The 18,846-nt window shown below is 44.1% G+C and overlaps 1 protein-coding gene across 15 annotated transcripts in view; it reads right to left on the bottom strand.

Annotated features, from left to right (window-relative positions):
* The window catches only part of LOC100577801 (zinc finger protein ush), a 175,280-nt gene that overhangs the window by 39,579 nt on the left and 116,855 nt on the right, over positions 1-18,846 (bottom strand). Inside the window, exon 1 of one of the 15 annotated variants that reach the window (XM_006566361.3) lies at positions 12,799-14,069. The exons of the other annotated variants lie outside the window; for them this stretch is intronic. Coding sequence (XP_006566424.2) covers positions 12,799-12,871 — 73 coding nt within the window. The 5' untranslated portion in view covers positions 12,872-14,069. Of the gene's footprint in view, positions 1-12,798; positions 14,070-18,846 lie in introns of those variants that run through there. 15 annotated transcript variants of the gene reach the window in all.

The raw sequence follows: 18,846 nt of genomic DNA, 5'->3' as shown, positions 1-18,846 counted from the left end.
GGCGGAGGGATGGGGCGCGGTATCTCGAACAGCGCGCGCCGATTAATAACGAGCAGTCGTTACGGGAGATAAGGAAGTGCTGCGTCTCTCCCTCTCTTATTTCTCTCGTTTCTCGCGCGCGCGAGGGGGGGCCGAGGCCGAGAGAAAGAACCGGGTCGCGGCGCGGGGAGAGAGAGAGAGAGAGGGACACACGTGTAGGTGTATAACCCGATTCTGTACGGTTAAACGGTGTGCACACCGGAAACTGTGCACAGCGGAAAGATGTACAGCGGCGCGCGATTCCCGATAAAGCGGCGTAAATTTTTAGGATCGTTCGCCGGTAGAAGGCGTCGAGGGAGGGAGGGAGGGAGGGAGGGGTTGCAGACACAACAGGGGTAGGGCAAGGTTTTACTTTAGATGCAATTTTGTTTTTTAGATCGCGCGCGAGATTGAACGTAGTACAACCTGTGTTGCGCCAGGGCAAGGGTACCTGGACATTTTTCTAGGAGCTGTATAAGAGTGGTATTATGTGGGGGATTTGGATGGATCGATTTTACATCTCGGAGAGTATTCGTGGTTTGATTCGATTGAGAGAACGGTGAGTTTATATATTTAGTTATTGTGTTATATCGTTTCGTTATCTTGATTTATGACGTTAGTATTATAGTTCGTAGCGAGAAACGTTTTAGATAAAAGTTGAACGGTTTTCGGGAAAAATATATTGCGGCATTATTAATTTTTTTCATAGAGAGTCGCGTAAAAGTAATGTGGAGATACGTCTATTTCAAACGGAATTGTACATTTTTTCACACATGGATAGATGCAAGATGTCATTCCCTATAAGAAACTAGTAAGCCATTCCTAGAAAAAAGTTATTACTTTACGAGATAATTAAAAATAAGTAAATATCTTGTAAATTAATAACTTTTTGCTGTAAATGGTTTAGTAGTTTTATATAGAGAATGTAGAACTGCATCGAATAATGCATTAAAAAATGTACGATTCGATTCAAAGAAACAACGAAAAAGTTCGTATTTTTTTTATGTATTCACTAATAAAAAAATTAATAGTAAGAGAATACAGTCTTTTTAACACCATTTAACTTTTATCTAAAACATTTTTTTATATTATCAATATCATTTGAGATTTACAGTTGACAAAGGCATAAAGTGTATCCTGTGCATTCCTGAACCAATTCAAGATAAAAGAATTGTAAAAAAACAGTCAAGAAAGAGGTTAACAGGTAAGTATATGAGGTAAGTATACGTAGAATTAAGGAAACTGTAAAAAAAAACAGAAAATATTTATAAAAAAAAAAGCTGCAAAAGGTAAGTATATAAGGTAAGTATATAAGGTAAGTATATAAGGTAAGTATTAAAAAAAGTTTAAAATCACTAATGAAAAATCGAAATTTTTAGTCAGAATTTTTAAGAATTTGAATTTCGAGCCAAGTTTCGCGTGCCACCTCTTCACGTATCATATTCTCCTAATCAAAAGTCGAAAATTTTGGACAGAATCTTTGAGAATTTGAATTTCGAGCCAAGTTTCGCGTGCCACCTCTTCACGTATCATATGCTCCTAATCAAAAGTCGAAAATTTTGGACAGAATCTTTGAGAATTTGAATTTCGAGCCAAGTTTCGCGTGCCACCTCTTCACGTATCATATTCTCCTAATCAAAAGTCGAAAATTTTGGACAGAATCTTTGAGAATTTGAATTTCGAGCCAAGTTTCGCGTGCCACCTCTTCACGTATCATATTCTCCTAATCAAAAGTCGAAAATTTTAGCCACAATCTTTGAGAATTTGAATTTCGAGCCAAATTTCGCGTGCCACCTCTTCACGTATCATATTCTCCTAATCAAAAGTCGAAAATTTTTGCCAGAATCTTTGAGAATTTGAATTTCGAAACAAGTTTCGCGTGCCATCTCTTCACGTATCATATTCTCCTAATCAAAAGTCGAAAATTTTAGCCACAATCTTTGAGAATTTTAATTTCGAGAAAAATTTCGCGTGCCACCTCTTCACGTATCATATTCTCCTAATCAAAAGTCGAAATTTTAGCCAGAATCTCAAAGAAATTGAATTTCGAGAAAAATTTCGCGTGCCACCTCTTCACGTATCATATTCTCCTAATCAAATGTCGAAATTTTAGCTAGAATCTCAAAGAAATTGAATTCCGCGAAAAATTTTGCCTGCCACTTCTTCAGGTATCATATTCTCCTAATCAAAAGTCGAAAATTTTAGCCACAATCTTTGAGAATTTGAATTTCGAGAAAAATTTCGCGTGCCACCTCTTCACGTATCATATTCTCCTAATCGAAAGTCGAAAATTTTAGCTAGAATTTTTGAGAATTTGAATTTCGAGCCAAATTTCATGTGCCACCTCTTCATACTTCATATTCTCCTAATCAAAAGTCGAAAATTTTAGCCAGAATCTTTAAGAAATTGGATTTTACGAAAAATTTTGCCTGCCAGCTCTTCACGTATCATATTCTCCTAATCAAAAGTCGAAAATTTTAGCCAAAATCTTTAAGAAATTGGATTTCGCGAAAAATTTCGCGTGCCACCTCTTCACGTATCATATTCTCCTAATCAAAAGTCGATAATTTTAGCCAGAATCTCAAAGAAATTGAATTCCGCGAAAAATTTCTCCTGCCACCTCTTCTGGTATCATATTCTCCTAATCAAAAGTCGAAAATTTTAGCCACAATCCTTGAGAATTTGAATTTCGAGAAAAATTTCGCGTGCCACCTCTTCACGTATCATATTCTCCTAATCAAAAGTCGAAAATTCGAGCTGTGAGAATTTTTATCGAAATGTTCTTTCTCATGATTTTGTAACAGGAGAATATAATCTTATAGGAAGTGGCACGTGGAATTGATTTGTGATTCAAAGGTAGAAATTTTTGTTCAATTTTTCGATTTTGTATTAGGAGAATATAATTCTAGAAGAGGTGGCATTGAATTTTTTTGGGAGTAATTGTACTTACCTTATACTTACCTTATACTTACCTTATACTTACCTTTTAATTCCGCCATATTAATTTCAATTAATCATTTTTTAACATTTTACTTAATTCTAAGGGATTTAGGAATAGGGTGTCTTACATAACTTTATTATCTTATATATCTCGTTCCTTTTTCATAATATTGAAAAATGTTTCAAATAAAAATTGAATGGTTTCGAAAAGGCTATAATCTAGTATTATTAATTTTTTTATTAATTGATGCGTAAAAAACATATGAAGATCATTGTTATTTTTTTAAATGGAACGATATATTTTTTAATGCATCAATCGATGCAATTTGACATTCTCTATGTAAAACTACTAGGTCACTTATAACGAAAAGTTATTAGTTTAAGAGATATTTAATTATTTTTAATTATCTCGTAAACTAATACCTTTTTCCTAGAAATGGCCTAATAATTTTCTGTAGAGAATGACATTTTGCATCTATTCATGTATGAAAAAATATATATTCCTACTTAAAAAAACCTAATCTGATCTTCATATTACTTCCACGCGCCCGTCTATGAAAAACTAATAACACCACAATATATCTTCCTCGAAACCATTCAACATTTATCCGAAAAATTTTTTAATATCATTAAAAGCAATCGAGATATTCCAGACGATAGAGTTTGAAGACTCTACCCTGTGTAGGTATAGGAAATGTATAAGGATACATCAATACACAATTGATCTCGAAAGTATCCCTTCTGACTATTTCATATTTAATTTTTAACTAAATTTGTCATAGCATACAATAACGTTAATAATTAAATTACTTCTCTTTCTTCTATAAATCTTTTATAAAATATACACCCAATATGATGGGATACTTTCGTAATCAAATGCATATCAATCTACACCACAAGATTCTTTTAATACATACCCTTACACCCAAAACCACGACCTCCAATAGCCAATAATCACATGAATCATAGCCACGAATGATCCACACGAATTCCTTTTCGAAGAAAGATACGGAGCTACGTACAGAGGTACAGCAGTGCGAGGGGTAGAACAGCGAGATAGGGTTGCCGCGCCATTACCTCGACGACGACGACACGTAGACAACCGACGTAGCGCACTTTGTCAACTTTGTATATCAATCAACCGGTCGGTAATGTTCCCGGGACATGGCGAACAGTCGATAAAGGACATCGATGCATGAACCAGAGGAACCGATGAGCCGAACTCCGAGATAAACTCGGCCGAGTCCCGGCTGCGCATCGCTTCCATTCTCTTCGATTTTGTTTTTTCAGATTGATACAGGCAACGATTTCGCTCCCCGTGTAATGGGGAACCGATACTCCGTATTATTGGAGGCAACGATGGATTGGGGGATGGAAATCGGTCGACATCGTCGAAAATATGTAACATTGAATCGTAAAGACAATATATTGTAAATATAATTTATAACGCACACTTTATCACGTCGACTTGATTCTTCTTCTAAAGTCTAAATATAATCCCACACTTGATCGTATTCCAGCTGAGGATAGCGGATATTAATCTTCTACGAATATTCTCTACGGAGAAGAAAAGATCAGATTATAAATTAATTAAGAAAAATATCGTTTCCTTCCAATTTTTATTATCATCGAAAACCGAACATTTTACTTGCAATTCGATTTTATTATTTCTAACGAATCGAAGATTCATAAAATAGATTTACTTTTACCGCATCCAATTACGCCAATAAACCAGCTATTAAATCCGATCAATTTTAACAGATCAAAGTAACGTGGAAAATTAAACTCACGATTTACGTTCAAACGAACGAATCATCCAAACCTTCCCCAATACACATACCGGCCCAAACTTCGTTCCCGAAACTCATTTCGAACAGAAGGTAGAAAATCATCGCCTGACGCTGGCCGATACGGTTGCAAAAAGCGGGCGGCAATCATCGAACGGGGAGGATAAAACTCGTCCGTCCAACGCTCTCCTCGCTCGCGAAACACCCGTAAAACATCCTACAACCCCTCCCTCCCTCCTCCCTCCTCTCCTTACCTCTCCACGAGCACGAAAAGCCATCGACCTCCACCTCCTTCGCACCACCCCACCCACCCCCTCCATCGCAAAAACCGAGCAATTATCGGGGCACGGCCGATAAGACAGCCATCTCCAGGGCACCCTCGTTGCCGCGACCATAAATAAACCCTCGGCCGCCACCGAAATCCTGCGGATCGTTTTAAAATTACGGCAGTTACCACCCCTCCTAACCACCCCTTTAGACACCAGGAGGCAAAGGAGGAAGTTGAGTCTGATCAGATATACATATATATATATATATATTTCGGTACCCGCGCGGATAAAGATAACGAATCCGCGATGAGCGGAGATCGATCGAACGCCACCTCCTCCCCTCCGAAACTTTCCTCCTCCTCCTCTCGTTCTCGCAGGGATGACGAGGGGGTGGGAGAGGCGGTTGGATTCGTGCTTGGAGGGTGGGTGGTGCCGAAGGGTGGAGAAGCTTATCGCGAAGCGCACGCGGTCGCCACCGCCAGTCACCACGGCCGCGGAAATTCCGAGGAATTCGAAATGGGGGTGGTGGAACCTGTGCAGAGGGGCGGCAAGGCCACGGAGAACAGGATGTGTGTGTGTGTGTATGTGTGTATCGGATGAATATTTCTTTGGAAGGATGAGGGTGCAGAGAGAGAGGGTTGGTTACGAATTTTGAATATTCGATGTTGAAGATTGAGAGAGTTTTGACGAGGAGGAGATGATTCCGTAAGAAAGAGCGTTGATGTTCGAGGATTGGGCAATTATGGAAGAGGTTTGATGTATGAAATGAGATAGATGATCGATCGCAATGATTTTCTTGTATAATGATAAAGGAGTTAGTTAGTTCGTCGAGGAATTTCAAATTTTTCAGGAGAAATCTTAAGCGTCTCTTTGAAAAATTTGAAAAATTGATGACAATATGTCAACGCAATAAATAATCTTTGGAAAATTATTACAATCACACCACGAATCTCTTCAGATTCTTTTGAAGCCAAAATAAAAATGTTTTAAAAATTCTAAATGATCACCTCCATCTTAACCGATATTTTTGTATCAACAAATCTCAACGAAAGACGTCTCGAATATCCGAATATGACCAACGAGCCCCGTGAAATCGATCAAATGACTTCGAACTCGACGTCGAACGAGCTGAAGAACTGAGATCAGCCTCGCTATTTCAGCGAGAAGAAGAAGAAGAAGAGGAGGAGGAGGAGGAAGAATGGAGAGAGCTTGTATCTGCATTGGATCGCCGGTGAGGTTCGTGGTCCAGAGAGCCTCGATGCACCTGGTGCGCCGCTCATCGTCTCGATCTCGACGCCTCCTCCGGGCATTTCTCTCGCCCCTCCCCCTCCTCGACGATCTTGGGCGATCGGCAACAACCCCCCAACGTAGCTCGGCCACGAAACCAACGCCACGAAACGCCCTGAAAATCCACGGTGAGCGAGGATCGATCCCCGCGCCCGATCCACGACCGATAAAACGTGGAGGGGAGGGGAGGGGGTTGCACGCCGCCACGAAGGGGTGGTGTTCCGGGCGGCATTATGAAAAAAAGCTTTCGGACGTTACGACACGTCGTTAAGTGGGAAAGATTTCTCGACGCGGATTTCTCCCCGTCATCGGCCCTCGACCTATCCCCCGGCTTTATTACCGGCCACGATGAGCCCCGGGGAAATTGAATTACTTCGAGTCGTTCGTTTTATCCCGTGGCCTCGTTTTATCTCGCGGTGGACCGATGAGAGGGGGAGAAGGGTGGACGAGGTTGTTGCGAGAGGTTGTTTCTTTTTGTTGTATATAAAAATAAGGGTGTAGTTAAGGGTGAGATCGAGATATATATAGAATCTGTGATCATTTCGTGAGGATTGTTCGTGTTATATTTCTCGTTTTTATACTTGTGTACAGCGTGGATGTGGATGAAGAAATGGATGAAAAATATAAGAGATTATTCTGTAGATTGAAAATCAATTGTGTAAATTATTGAAATTTGTTCTTCCGATAAATAAAATATTTTTATGCTACGTGTTTCTAATTATTAAGCGTGCAAATAAATCCCTTTATTAGTCTTTCCCTTATCCCCAAATATCACTTTTTTATCCTAACATTCCTTTCACAACGTAAAAGATCAAGAAAAAATAAGCTTGATACTCTCCATTTTGAATTCTCCAAGAAAAAGCCTTCCAATCGTCCATCTCGGTTCGAGAAACTCCAAGATCCTGGCTCGAGGAGGAAAGAAGAAAAAAAGAGAACGAAAAGAGAAATCAACTGGAGAACAGTCGGAACGGTCAAAATTCGTCTGGTGAAAGGGTACGGGCACAGGTGTGTATTCCAATTTATACCTGATACATATATATATATATACGTATCAGAGACCTTACACGAGGAAAGAGGAGAAGAATACGAAAAGGAAGAAGAAGAAGAAGAAGGAGAAGAAGAAGTGCGCACAAAACGATCGATAAATCGGTTTCCACGGCGCGTATACCGATAGCCGGCTCGTACGCGGCCCGATTAACACGTTGTTTGTATAGGGGAATGTATAATAACAGGTTGCGCCGTTGGCATAGGTGCCCATTTGTATCTGTAGGAGGGCATCTCGGGTTCTCATCCCGCGGAAGGATAAGAGAAGCTGGACCGAGGAAAGGGAGAAGAGGGGACGAGACGAGCAACTGTCTTGGATGCGCAACGTTCGAGAAAGAAGTGGAGAAAAAGATTCGGACGTGTATGAAAAAGAATTGAGAAGATGATGTTTCAATAGGAATCGGTGACCAATTCTGATATTTCGTTCGAGACACGAAGATTCTCGAGTTTGAGAGAATTTTGAAAGATTTCTATTTCTTTCCCCACCGCGAGAAAGAATTTTCTCCGGATCACGCACGCATGCAGAGATGGGCGAGATCGGATCAACGGAGAGTTCACGGAGAGAGGAGAGATGGCTCGCCTTCCACGTCGGCCTTTATGATTTGTTTACACGGATCGCCCTCGATGCGATGGGAACCCGCCCATCGTGGCAGGCCAGCAAGCACCACAGTCCCGAACTCTGACCCCCGGCTAATTGTTGTTGGCTCTAGATCCCCGATAACTAGGTCCACGAGATACCACACTCTGTACCGTCAACGACAACGATTCAATAACATTTTTCGACACTCGCTCGTCCGAAATAATATTCGATCGAGGAAAAAATCCCAAAAAAATACCCCCCCTCGAAAAAATATATTCTCAACGAATCTCAAAGAATCTCCTCTTATTAGAATAAATATCTAATAGAAATATTTCGAAAATTTCGATACTAAAGAGGAGCAGTACCCTGAGTCGGATCGATGGGATCCGGGCCAATCTCTCTCTCCTCGAGATGGATCACGATCGCGAGGGGGATCATGTGTTCTCGATCCGGGAAGAGGAAGAGGGGATCTCTCTGTTGAAAGAGAGCGATCGCGGAGAGAAAGATGGAGAGGAGGGGGGGAGGAAAGAGGAACGAGAATGGATCCACGCTATCGGGCAGGGAGAAGAGGGAGAGAGGACTTATCTAGCAAGCTCTCTTTCTCTCTCTCTCTCTCTCTCCCTCCCCTGCTCTCTGCCACCCCATCTGCCCGTTTCCGATATTAAAAATATCAGCCGGTAGATAGCCGGTCGGCTATCGACGCTCGACCACTCGAAGGAACTTCCATTAAAAATAGCTATCTCTATCTGAAGCCGGTACTACACAACACACAACACACCAACCGTGGGCCCATTGCCAGACGCGGCCGCGTCTCCCTCCATCCTCGTCGCCCTCTCTCCCCGTCCCTCGCCCTCTCGTCGTGTCGAACAATCGCACAACAACACAGTGGCGGTGATGGTGGTGGCTGCTTTCGCGGAGAAACGGACACGAGAGAACGTGCACGAGCATAAAAACCGGGCTTTCTCAGGAGATACGGGATCTTATCGCGGGCAAATGTTTGGAGCCGAGCTTATCGCCACGGTTTATCGAAAGGATAGGAAGGGAGGGAGAGAGGGGACTCCTCTCCTCGCCTCTTTCCACCTCGTCTCGCCCTCTTCACCCCCGCGACTGCTCCTAGTTTTAATTGCCGTTACTCGGGTGGAAAGCTGCCTCCTACTCCACGAGAAGAGTTCCTTTTCTTTTTTTTCCTCTTTTCGGTCGAGGGACGAAGGGAGATGAATGCTGAACGAAGAGAAAGGAAGGGAATCGTTGTATTTTCGAACCAAATTCGACGAACAATTAGTAATGATATTATTGAAAAGAAAGAAAATCGGTATCGGAAATTCGTTTAAACAGAAAAACGGATTCTCTTTCCGATCTTTGCCCGATGAATTATATTTTCCCCTATATCCCTATTCACGATCTAATGAGACTGTTGTTATACACACGCGTAATTGAAACGCTGTATCGTACCGAAATAAATTCGCGAGCCGGTATAAACCCGGCCAATAACTCTCTCTTCCTCCCTCTCTCCCCTTGGCGATCCGATCTAAATTTCCCGAGGCTCGACAAAAGAAAATATATATATATATATATATACATATACACACACACATATGCATATACATCCCGTAGAAGGCCACCACGGAAAAAAACGAAGCGCAAGAAGGCGAAATCAGTTCTCGATCACGGTTATTCGAGTGTTATAAAGTGGACGTGTACATACACGTGCGTGTGCGCACCATCGGATTCTCTTTATCCTTCCGGTTTCATTGCGACTTCTTTCTCTCTCTCTCTCTCTCTTACGCCCACCTTGGACGTATAATTAATTTTAAGAGGAAACGGGGGGAGAAGCGAGACGAGACACGAGCGACACGAGAGAGAGAGAGAGAGCAATCTCGATCCGCCATCCGATTTCATATAAATAAAGATACAAAGTATTGGCGGATCATACAAATAAACTTACAAAGTATTGGAAGAAGCCCCTCGGCTGTCGGCCCCTCGCTCGCCGTAATCTCGATGGCGACGAAGAGCGGCACGAAGGACGAGAGAAGCGTACGTAAAGAGGAGAGAAATTGTGGCGAGGAGGAGGAGAGGGCAGAAGAGCGTGGTGGATCCCCGTGTGGATCGATAGATCGATCCATCGATGGGGTACCCTTTCTCTCTCTCTCTCTCTCTCTCTCGATCGCCTCGTGGCTCTCGAAGCCGATGGCGAGGAGGGGAGAGGAGGAGGGGCAGAAGGAGAGAGAGAAGAGGGGGGAGAAAAAGAGGGATGAATCGACGTCGAAACGATACCGTGGCTGACCAACTGGGACAGACGGAGGAGGAGGGAAGGAGGAGGGAGCCCCGAGGGGAGCCCTCGTTGCACAATTATCTCATTTGCCGATCGGACCCTCCCACGTGTTAATTTGCTTGTTGGTTAACCCGGCGTCCCTCTCTTATCGTTTATTTCGTTCTTGCCTTTCGTGGAACCCTCCCTCCACGACCTCCTCCTTCTACTTCAACCTGGCCCTTCTTCTTCTTCTTCTTCTTCCTCCTTCTCTTTTTCTCCTCGGCCTTCCTCTCCCCGTCCTCGAAATCGCGCCGCCAATCGCCTCGACTCGCGTCCGCTCACCAAGATCGCTCTCGCGCGTAAAGGACGCGTGTGTAATACGACTGAAACTGTGGCCTCGATCGAGAGGAAATTTGATTCAAGTTATGGGTTTAAGGAATCGATCAAGAAAGGTTTGAATTTGAAGAGTGAGGAAAAATCGTTTAAGAATGTCGATCGAAAAATTATTATTATTATTATTGTTATCGATAGAAGTAATTCGGTAAACTTCGAATCGAGGTAATTTTTTTTAAAAGTCCTCGTTACTCTTGTAATAATTCCGAGAGACGTCGTTAAACCGCGCAAACAAACACCGAGACACGGCTAGAATGATTGACCTACCTCATTCTTTACCGCGGTATCGCGGTTTATCGTTCGAGAGAAACCGAAGATTAAACGTCACCTGTTAATCGTTTCGTGATATCGATCGAGGTAATTGTACTGCTACTACTACTACTACTACTACTATTACTACTACTATTGCTACGAGAGCGTCGCGGCGGTGTGGGTACACGGTAGCCAAAGTTTCCAAGATAGGGGGGAAATCAACAAACAAGAAAGATGGAACAAAGTCCAAGCATAGATAACCGAGGTCACGATATATATGTATATATATATATCGATCGATGACCAGGATCGATCTGGATCCCTCGACTGGTTCGCCGCTAATCATTGTCTAGACGATTTATCAAGCTTATCGCTAACTCGACAATAAGATCGTTATTTCGATCGTAGCCACCGATTACCGAAGCCAATGATCGCTCCAACGACCGGCGATTACCATCTAAGCTCGCGTAATCGCTCTTTCGTATCTTTTTTTCTTTCGAGAATGATTTTTTTATTCCACTGAACAAGGGTTAATTTAATAAGGAAAAGAATCTTCCCGGGAATCAACGATTCTGAATTTCAGAACAGTAAAGAAGAACTTTACCGATCGTTATTATTGAAAATTTGTTCGAAATCGAAATCCATAAAATCCTTCTTTTATTCTTCTTTTTTAACTCGAAAAAAATACGAAGAACTAAAAATTATATTAAATTCCATAGAAATTAAAGAAGAAGAAGAAAGTTTGAGGAACGAAATCAAACCGCTTATTTTCTTTTTCAAAGAGGAGAGGAGGAGGAAAGGAGTGATCGACTAACGATGCTGGAAGGAGGAAACGAGGCGCAAGCTCGAATTCGGGGAACAAAAGAGGTCGGGCGGAAAGGTGGAAGCACGGAAAGAGAGGCAACGGACGACGATGTCGGCGACACGGGGAGGAAGTGACGTCACGGCAAAATAACGAGCCTCGCTTAGCCGCGATAAGCCGGTAATCGCGCGATCTTAATGAACTCCTCCCATTAACGCTCCGAGGCTGCGAGACCAACAACGTTCGACGAAACTTCTCCTTTTTTTCTCTCTTTCTTTCTTTCTCCTCGTTCGCATGTGCTTTCGATCACTCCCTCCTTTCCTTCCCTCCCCCTCTTTCGAATCGGCCCAACCGAACGTGAAATCGCGAGACGATCGAGACGATTCGAGGATCGAATTGGAGGGATCGTTGAGATCCTGTTTTTTCGTTTGGAAAACAGCGCGAAGATGGAAATATAGAATTATCTTAGATGTAGCGATTAGTTTGTAAGGGATTTGTTTAGAAATAAAATTTTTCTTGTCCTCTTTTCCCTTTTCCGATCTTTTTCAGAAGAGAGTAATCGTTCGAGAAGAAAGATCGAGGAAAGATAATAATCTAAGCTTGATTTGTGAATAATAAAATAAAAGAATGCAAATAAAAGATTTTCGTGTTATTGGTTTTCATCACGCGGAAATAATTTGTACGTAATTTTTTTTTTTTTTTTGGAATAAACCGATCAATTAATCCGGTAATTTCAGCTCCGCCGGAATCGTTGTCGTAATTTTCCAGATCACGATATATTATAATAAAGATCGTTTTTTAATTTTAAATCGATCGTTTATAGCGTTTGATCGCGTATAGGAACATAATTGAGTGGGAAATTTCGAAGTGTACACGAGATAACGTCGTTACGAAGATAGAGTGATAGCCGGGAACGGAATCGGGATTTCTCTGTTTTTATGGGTGTGCGTTTTCCACGCGCAGTGTCGTATAAAAATATAATCCAACGAATCTTTCTCAAACCAAAAGAAAAATCCGTCCAAATCGATTCCCTCTCTATTCGCGCAAACTTTTTCGTAACTCGCGCATAACTCATTTCTTTTTCAAACTTTAATCCACTTTAACTTCTATAATTTTCCTACCAAAATCTTTCTTGTTTCGAAATTTATCTTCCTCGATAGAGTAATAACACTTACCTGTCAACGAGAGGATGGCTTCTACGGCCCTAAGTTGACCTGCCCTCCGTTGCCTCCACAGCAATATGCTCATCGCAACCAGGATTCCCCCTTCGTCTCTCCCTCTATCCTCTCTCCCTCTCTCTCTCTATCCTCACCAACCGATCGCACACGATCGACGCTGTGATCCAATTCGACGCGGTGATGGTATTCGTTCACGCGCGAATCGTGACATTCCGTTTTCCTCGATCGTCACCCGCACAATGAGTCCACTATATTCAATCTCCACGCGGCGCAATTTCGCGTGACTCAGAACGGGCGGCGCAACGAAACACGGGCGCACAGCGTTTCCCTCCCCCCCTTTGAATTTCCAAGGCGGATCGATCGATCGGATCGAATCGAACCGATCGATCGATCGATCAGATCCGATCCGATCCGAGAGATATCGGCGTTGCGTTATCGGCACGAGGCTCGTCAACCGAGCCCGTTATCGCGATCGCGATCGCCGTGCCTGATTGCGATTCGTTCTATCGCGAGCCGATCGATCGCATTGCAAACATCGATCGTATCGCGCGATCGTTGCCGCGCGTGTTTCCCACCTTTATCCGAGCACCGACCATTTCCCAGTTACGTGTTTCGTCGGCTACCATTCACATAGACGTGGAGGGGAAAAGGAAGGGGAGAAAAATCGACGATCATCGATTCTTACTTCTCGATCTCGTTCCATAAGTATTACACAAAGGAGTGACTATTATTTTCGCGCCCTCTCCAAGCCTCGGTTATCGAAATACACTCGTTATTTTTCAACATTCACTAAAAAAAAAAAAAAAGAAACACTCGTGGAGACAATCTTCACCATCTTCACACGTTCCCCCCATAAGCGCGCGTACAACAGCGTGGAAACTCCTCCATTGGCCAGCTCGAAGAGATCCCTTTTCAATCCCTTTCGCTCGACCCCCTCGACGATATATTACGTGTATATGTAAAATGTATATACGTGTGCGATATATATAGGTGCGCGACACAATGGTGTAGATTCGAGGGAGGGAGGGGAAGAAGAGGAGACAGAGTCGGTGGTAGTAGGCCGATTGTCGTCGTTGTAGCGGCGGGCGCGGGAATAAACGAGCCGCGCGGATAATCCGCGTATCGCGGCCCGGCCGCGCTCGCTCCGACAGCTCCGGGACCTACTCTTATCGGGCAACGGGCGGCCGATAAGCCGCCACGATCGGCATCTTATCGATCGCGCACACGCGCAACGCGTGGCACGACCGGGCCGCGGTGAAACCCGAGCCCCGGAAAACCGCCGGCTAATTGCGCGCGCCCCAGCTTTCGCTCGCGAATTTTCCTCACGGATTCCCCATCCCCGATAACCGTCTCCCTCCCCTCTCTCTCTTCCTTTCCTCGATAAGGGTAATCGAGACTTCGACGACAAAGCAAGGATCACACGGTTGAGGAATGATATATGAATGGAAGGGATTTTTTGGATGAGGATTAAGGGAGAAGCGGATGGAACGGATGAGTTCGAAGGAAGGAGAAGATTTTGGAGTTTAGATTGTACAGTCGCATCTTTGTATCTTACGGTAGAAATAACTGTCTCGATGATTCTGAATAATTCAATCGTCTTTGGAAACGATCACTTTGGAACAATCCCCCACTCGACACTTTCCCCTCACGGCTCTTTTGACGAGTTTCACTGATCTCGCGTCAAATCTCCATCGATCTTGGATAGGAAAGAAAAAATTGTCGCAACAGAGAGAACAATCGAAGAAGAAAGGTTCCTCCTCGTTCGTTTCGCCGTTAAACGTCGGCGAGGCGGAAACGGTCTCCGTTGGACGGGTTTAAAACGGAGGAGGATAAGACGAGACCGCAAGAGGAGAAGAGCGGAGATGCTCGCCGTTGCGGTGAAGCGCTATCACTGGTTTCCAAGCGGCGTCGAGGCACCCATGGCAATGGCTACCTGTTATCACTCCCCGGCCTCTCTCTCTCTCTCTCGTTTCCTCTCCCGACCGGGGCTCCTCCGCAGGCCTCTCTTCTCCCTCTCTCCCTTTCACCCTCTTTCTCTCGCCCGCTTCTCTGCCGCCTCACGATAATACCGGGCAAACGTTCCCTCTCGCGCGCGCCTCCGCCAAAGGGAAAGGAAAGCAACCGGAACGCCGTTTTCTGGGATAGGGAGGATCGTTTCCACAATTTCCTGAATCACGTCCTCCCATCTAACGTGTTGTATCATCGAGTTATAGATATATTTTTTCAGAGGAAGCGCGTTTCATTAAATCTCGAGACATATTAATTCTTTTCGTCTCTTCTTTTTTTCTCGAACGAAAAGGAAAAGTTCGTGGAAACGATACTCGAAAGATCGAGCGCATTACATATACAACTCGAATTCCTACGAATTCCTATTGCTCGCGTTCGCAACGTCCACTCGAAACACTTGAAAAATCTCCCTCCTCCTCCTCCTTCTCGGATCGCGTCATCGAACAACCATCCCATTGTACGAAATCGAATCAACCCGCAAGTATCTCGCGCAAATTGCGGGAGACTCGGTTCGAAGAAAAGAAAGAAAGAAAGAAAGAAAGAAAAAAGAGAGAAAGGAAGAAAAAAGGCCGAGTATTTTATAATCGCGTCACTGGCGGACTCGGGGGAACCGGAACGTCACCCCTCCTGTCACTGACGTCACCGAGGCTTGAACTTCGCCGATAGCGCGGCCAGATAACGGATAACGATAACATTAGCCCGATACCGGTAACACGGGCTCCGTGACTAATGGCGATAACGATAAGGACGATCGGTAAAGACACGTAGGGGTATGACTGTATATCTAATAACCGCGCTCTTTGTCTCGTCGATGGAGGAGCATCGTTTTCTCCACCGTGGATATCGGGCCATCGGGATCGTTTCCTTTCCTTTCCTTTCCTTTCCTCTCGCGATTAGATTTTACACAACGTACACAAACGTTGCACGGTTCCGAGAAGCTTCCTCGGAAAGAAAGGTAACGTTGTTTCTTCGTTATCGCTTTATCCCTTTGTCGATGATGATATACGGCGATAAAGCGGCAAGTTAAGCGGTTTTTGTATATGCGAGCCGCGCGATTCGAACTGGACCCTCGTTTTAAATCGTGTGCGACGTGCCACGTGACGATACGCGTTTCGATCTTAGGATCAATAGTGGTTTAAAGGTATGGAAATTTTTTCCTCGTGGCAATCGAAGGAAGAGGTTTGAAAACAGAGGAAGAATAGTAGATGTTTCGATTACTCAACGCTGTTTCTTTTTTTTTCGAATTTAAGAAAGATCGTTTCTAAAATTTAGAAATAAACGTTGGATAAAACGTGGAATCTTTGGAATCTTTATACGCAGGATCATCAAAAAATTTTCATAAAGAATGGATTCTCGAGTAAAGATTCGTTTTATCTTTCAAGCAATAAAATAATCTTCGAAATTAAAGAACGTATAATCGTATAATTCATCTCTTTGAAATTACTGCGCGATTTTCGATTATCTCCTCTCCCTTTCCCCGTTTTTTCCCCTCAGCTCCGCCACCCACATCGAATCTCGGCGTCGAGAGGCATTCGTCACCTCTCGGATTTTCTCTCGGATCGACGCGTTACGCAAAACGCTTGGTGCTCGGGCTACCGGCGATATTATTGGCTCGCCTCGGTTCACGGGGATTGCGAAATTGCGGACAATTATCGTTCGCACGATCGCTAATTACCTGCCAATAAATTATCGTCGGTCCGAGGCCTTGCTCGAGTTCCACGAACGGCGGGAAACCAGTCAGAACCTTCTACTCCGCCCTCCCCTCCCTCTCTCTCTTTCTCTCGCGGTTTTCTTTTTTAATTAGACCCGCTCCCAGTGATTTACGACTTCGCGGCCCGTCGCGGTCACTTTTGACTACCAGTTAATTGGCTTTTTAAATGTTTCGCTAATATACGCGCGAGCCGGATTTAAAAAACGTAAATCGTGACCGTTGCTTGTAAATCGAATGAATTTTCTTTGGAAAAATTGACACGATAATAATAATAATAATCGCAAGATAGATAGATGGTATATTTATTACGAAGGATGGATATCGGTTTCAGAAACGATTCGATCGAGATGAAAGAAATATTCTCGAATAATAATAGAGCGTGGAAGAAGAAGAAGAAGAAGAAAAAATTAATCCACGATTTCGTTCTTAGAAATTGTGTTATTTATACTATTACACGCGCAGATTCGTTTATCAAAAAATCCCGATAACAAAGAGAGACATTGAAGAGGGATCTACCGTATCTTTTGCCAATTACGTATCCGTAAGAAATCATGGCAACGGATAACGCACCCCAAAGAGCCGGACAAAGAGCCCTAAGGAGAGGCGGCCACTTCTCGCTCCATCCTCGAGTCCATACACGTCGCCCGGATGAAATGGGTATTATTAACATCCACCCCTTTCGCTCATCAATGGTATACTTAACACGTCGTAAAGATCGGTCTGGCGCCGATAATGTGTGTATATATATATATATATATTCGCGATTCGGTGAACCCTTCGGGAGGGAAGGGAACGACGAGAGGGAAATTTAATAGGAGGAGGAGGACGACGCGAAAAAGCGGGCAAGGGACAAGAGATTCCGCGTAATCGAGACGTCTGAACGGAGGATGGATCATCGACGGTGTCGGTGTCGGTGACCGTTGCGCCGTTGTCCGATCGAAGGAAGGAAGGAAGGAGAGAGAGAGAGAAGTTCGTGGCGCCGTGTTATCTTATTCGTTAAGATCCTCCGGAGGCGGCGAGGAAGGGAGAGACAGATCCGACACAGTGGTCTCACTGTCTCGTAAGATTCTCTCTTCCCTGAGAGGGAGAGGAGGGGGAAGGGTATGCATGGAGGGTCCCGAGGGAGAAAATCCAGGAACGGCTTCTTCTCGAGTCTAGACGAGAGATAGAGATTCTCTCTCTCTCCTCGACCATCTTTCGCGTCCTTTTATCTGCAACCGCTACTACTCGCTCGGCCATCCTCGATTCCCGAAGGGCTTCGAATAATTCGATTCGAGCACGCCTCGTTACCAATCGCGTTGATTTATATGTATGGCGATATATCGTGATAATATTCCGATTGAAGAATTTCTCACGTATGTTTTTAATCACACTTGACTCCTATCTTAACTTTTTCTATTCGTATTGAAGAGAAAAATTTCCCGATCAACTACTTAATAAATACTTCAGATATTCGTTCGTTTCCACGATTTATATCCAAATTATTATTGAAACCATATTATTTCCTTCCCTTCAGATTTAAAATTTCTCGACAAAAGTGTAAAAGCGCAAAAAGAAAGAAAGAAAGAAAAGAAAAATAAATTATTCGCTCCATCCTTTTTTCCACCTCCCCAGAAAAATCCCTAGACACTGCGTGCGCTTCAGGTGTGCTTCACCGTGTGTTTCAGCGTTAAAAAAGCTGCAGCGACCAACCCCCGCGATAGTGGTCCTGACGTGTATATCCTCGGTCGCAGATGTCGCAAAACGCCGAGAGCCAGCCGACACCGAAGTTCTCCCGATAGCCTGATGGTCATTTCTCATTTGCGTAATCTCACGCCACCCTCCTCCTCCTCCTCCTCCTCCTCTCCCTTCATCTCGTCCCCAACCGGTCGCACTGTCCGGTCGCTCGAGAGGGGAGAGAGGGAGAAGGAGAGGTGTTCTGCGGCTTCTCTTCGAGAGAGAGAGGGAAAGGGAGAGAGAGAGGGGTGGATCGCGCGCGACCATTTGTTCCGCGGGGCGGTTTTGACGAGGCGAACTCCCTGCCCTAATCGCCGTGCCGCAAACGCGACGCCTCCACCGGGAGCTAATCATAATTGCGGGCCACGATAAAAAGTGTCCGGCTCTTTTTCACCGTCCCGGCCGCCCACCGCAGGGCACGGCCGGACGATGACGAAGCGGCCGCCCCGGATATCTCCGCGCCCCACCGCCGCGCACCCTTAATTGACCCCGAAACGCGCCCAGCAAGCGAAGCGAACCAAGGATTTTCACGTTCCTTTCGATCACGACGATGATTTTGATCGTCAAGTATTGAATTGATATTGCGAGATTTGGAATTTTTTAAAATTTCA

The sequence above is a fragment of the Apis mellifera genome, linkage group LG11 (genome assembly GCF_003254395.2).
Source record: "Apis mellifera strain DH4 linkage group LG11, Amel_HAv3.1, whole genome shotgun sequence".
Lineage (NCBI taxonomy): Eukaryota > Metazoa > Arthropoda > Insecta > Hymenoptera > Apidae > Apis > Apis mellifera.
Note: the sequence above shows the minus strand (reverse complement) of the source record. Positions and strands in the feature narration are given on the sequence as shown.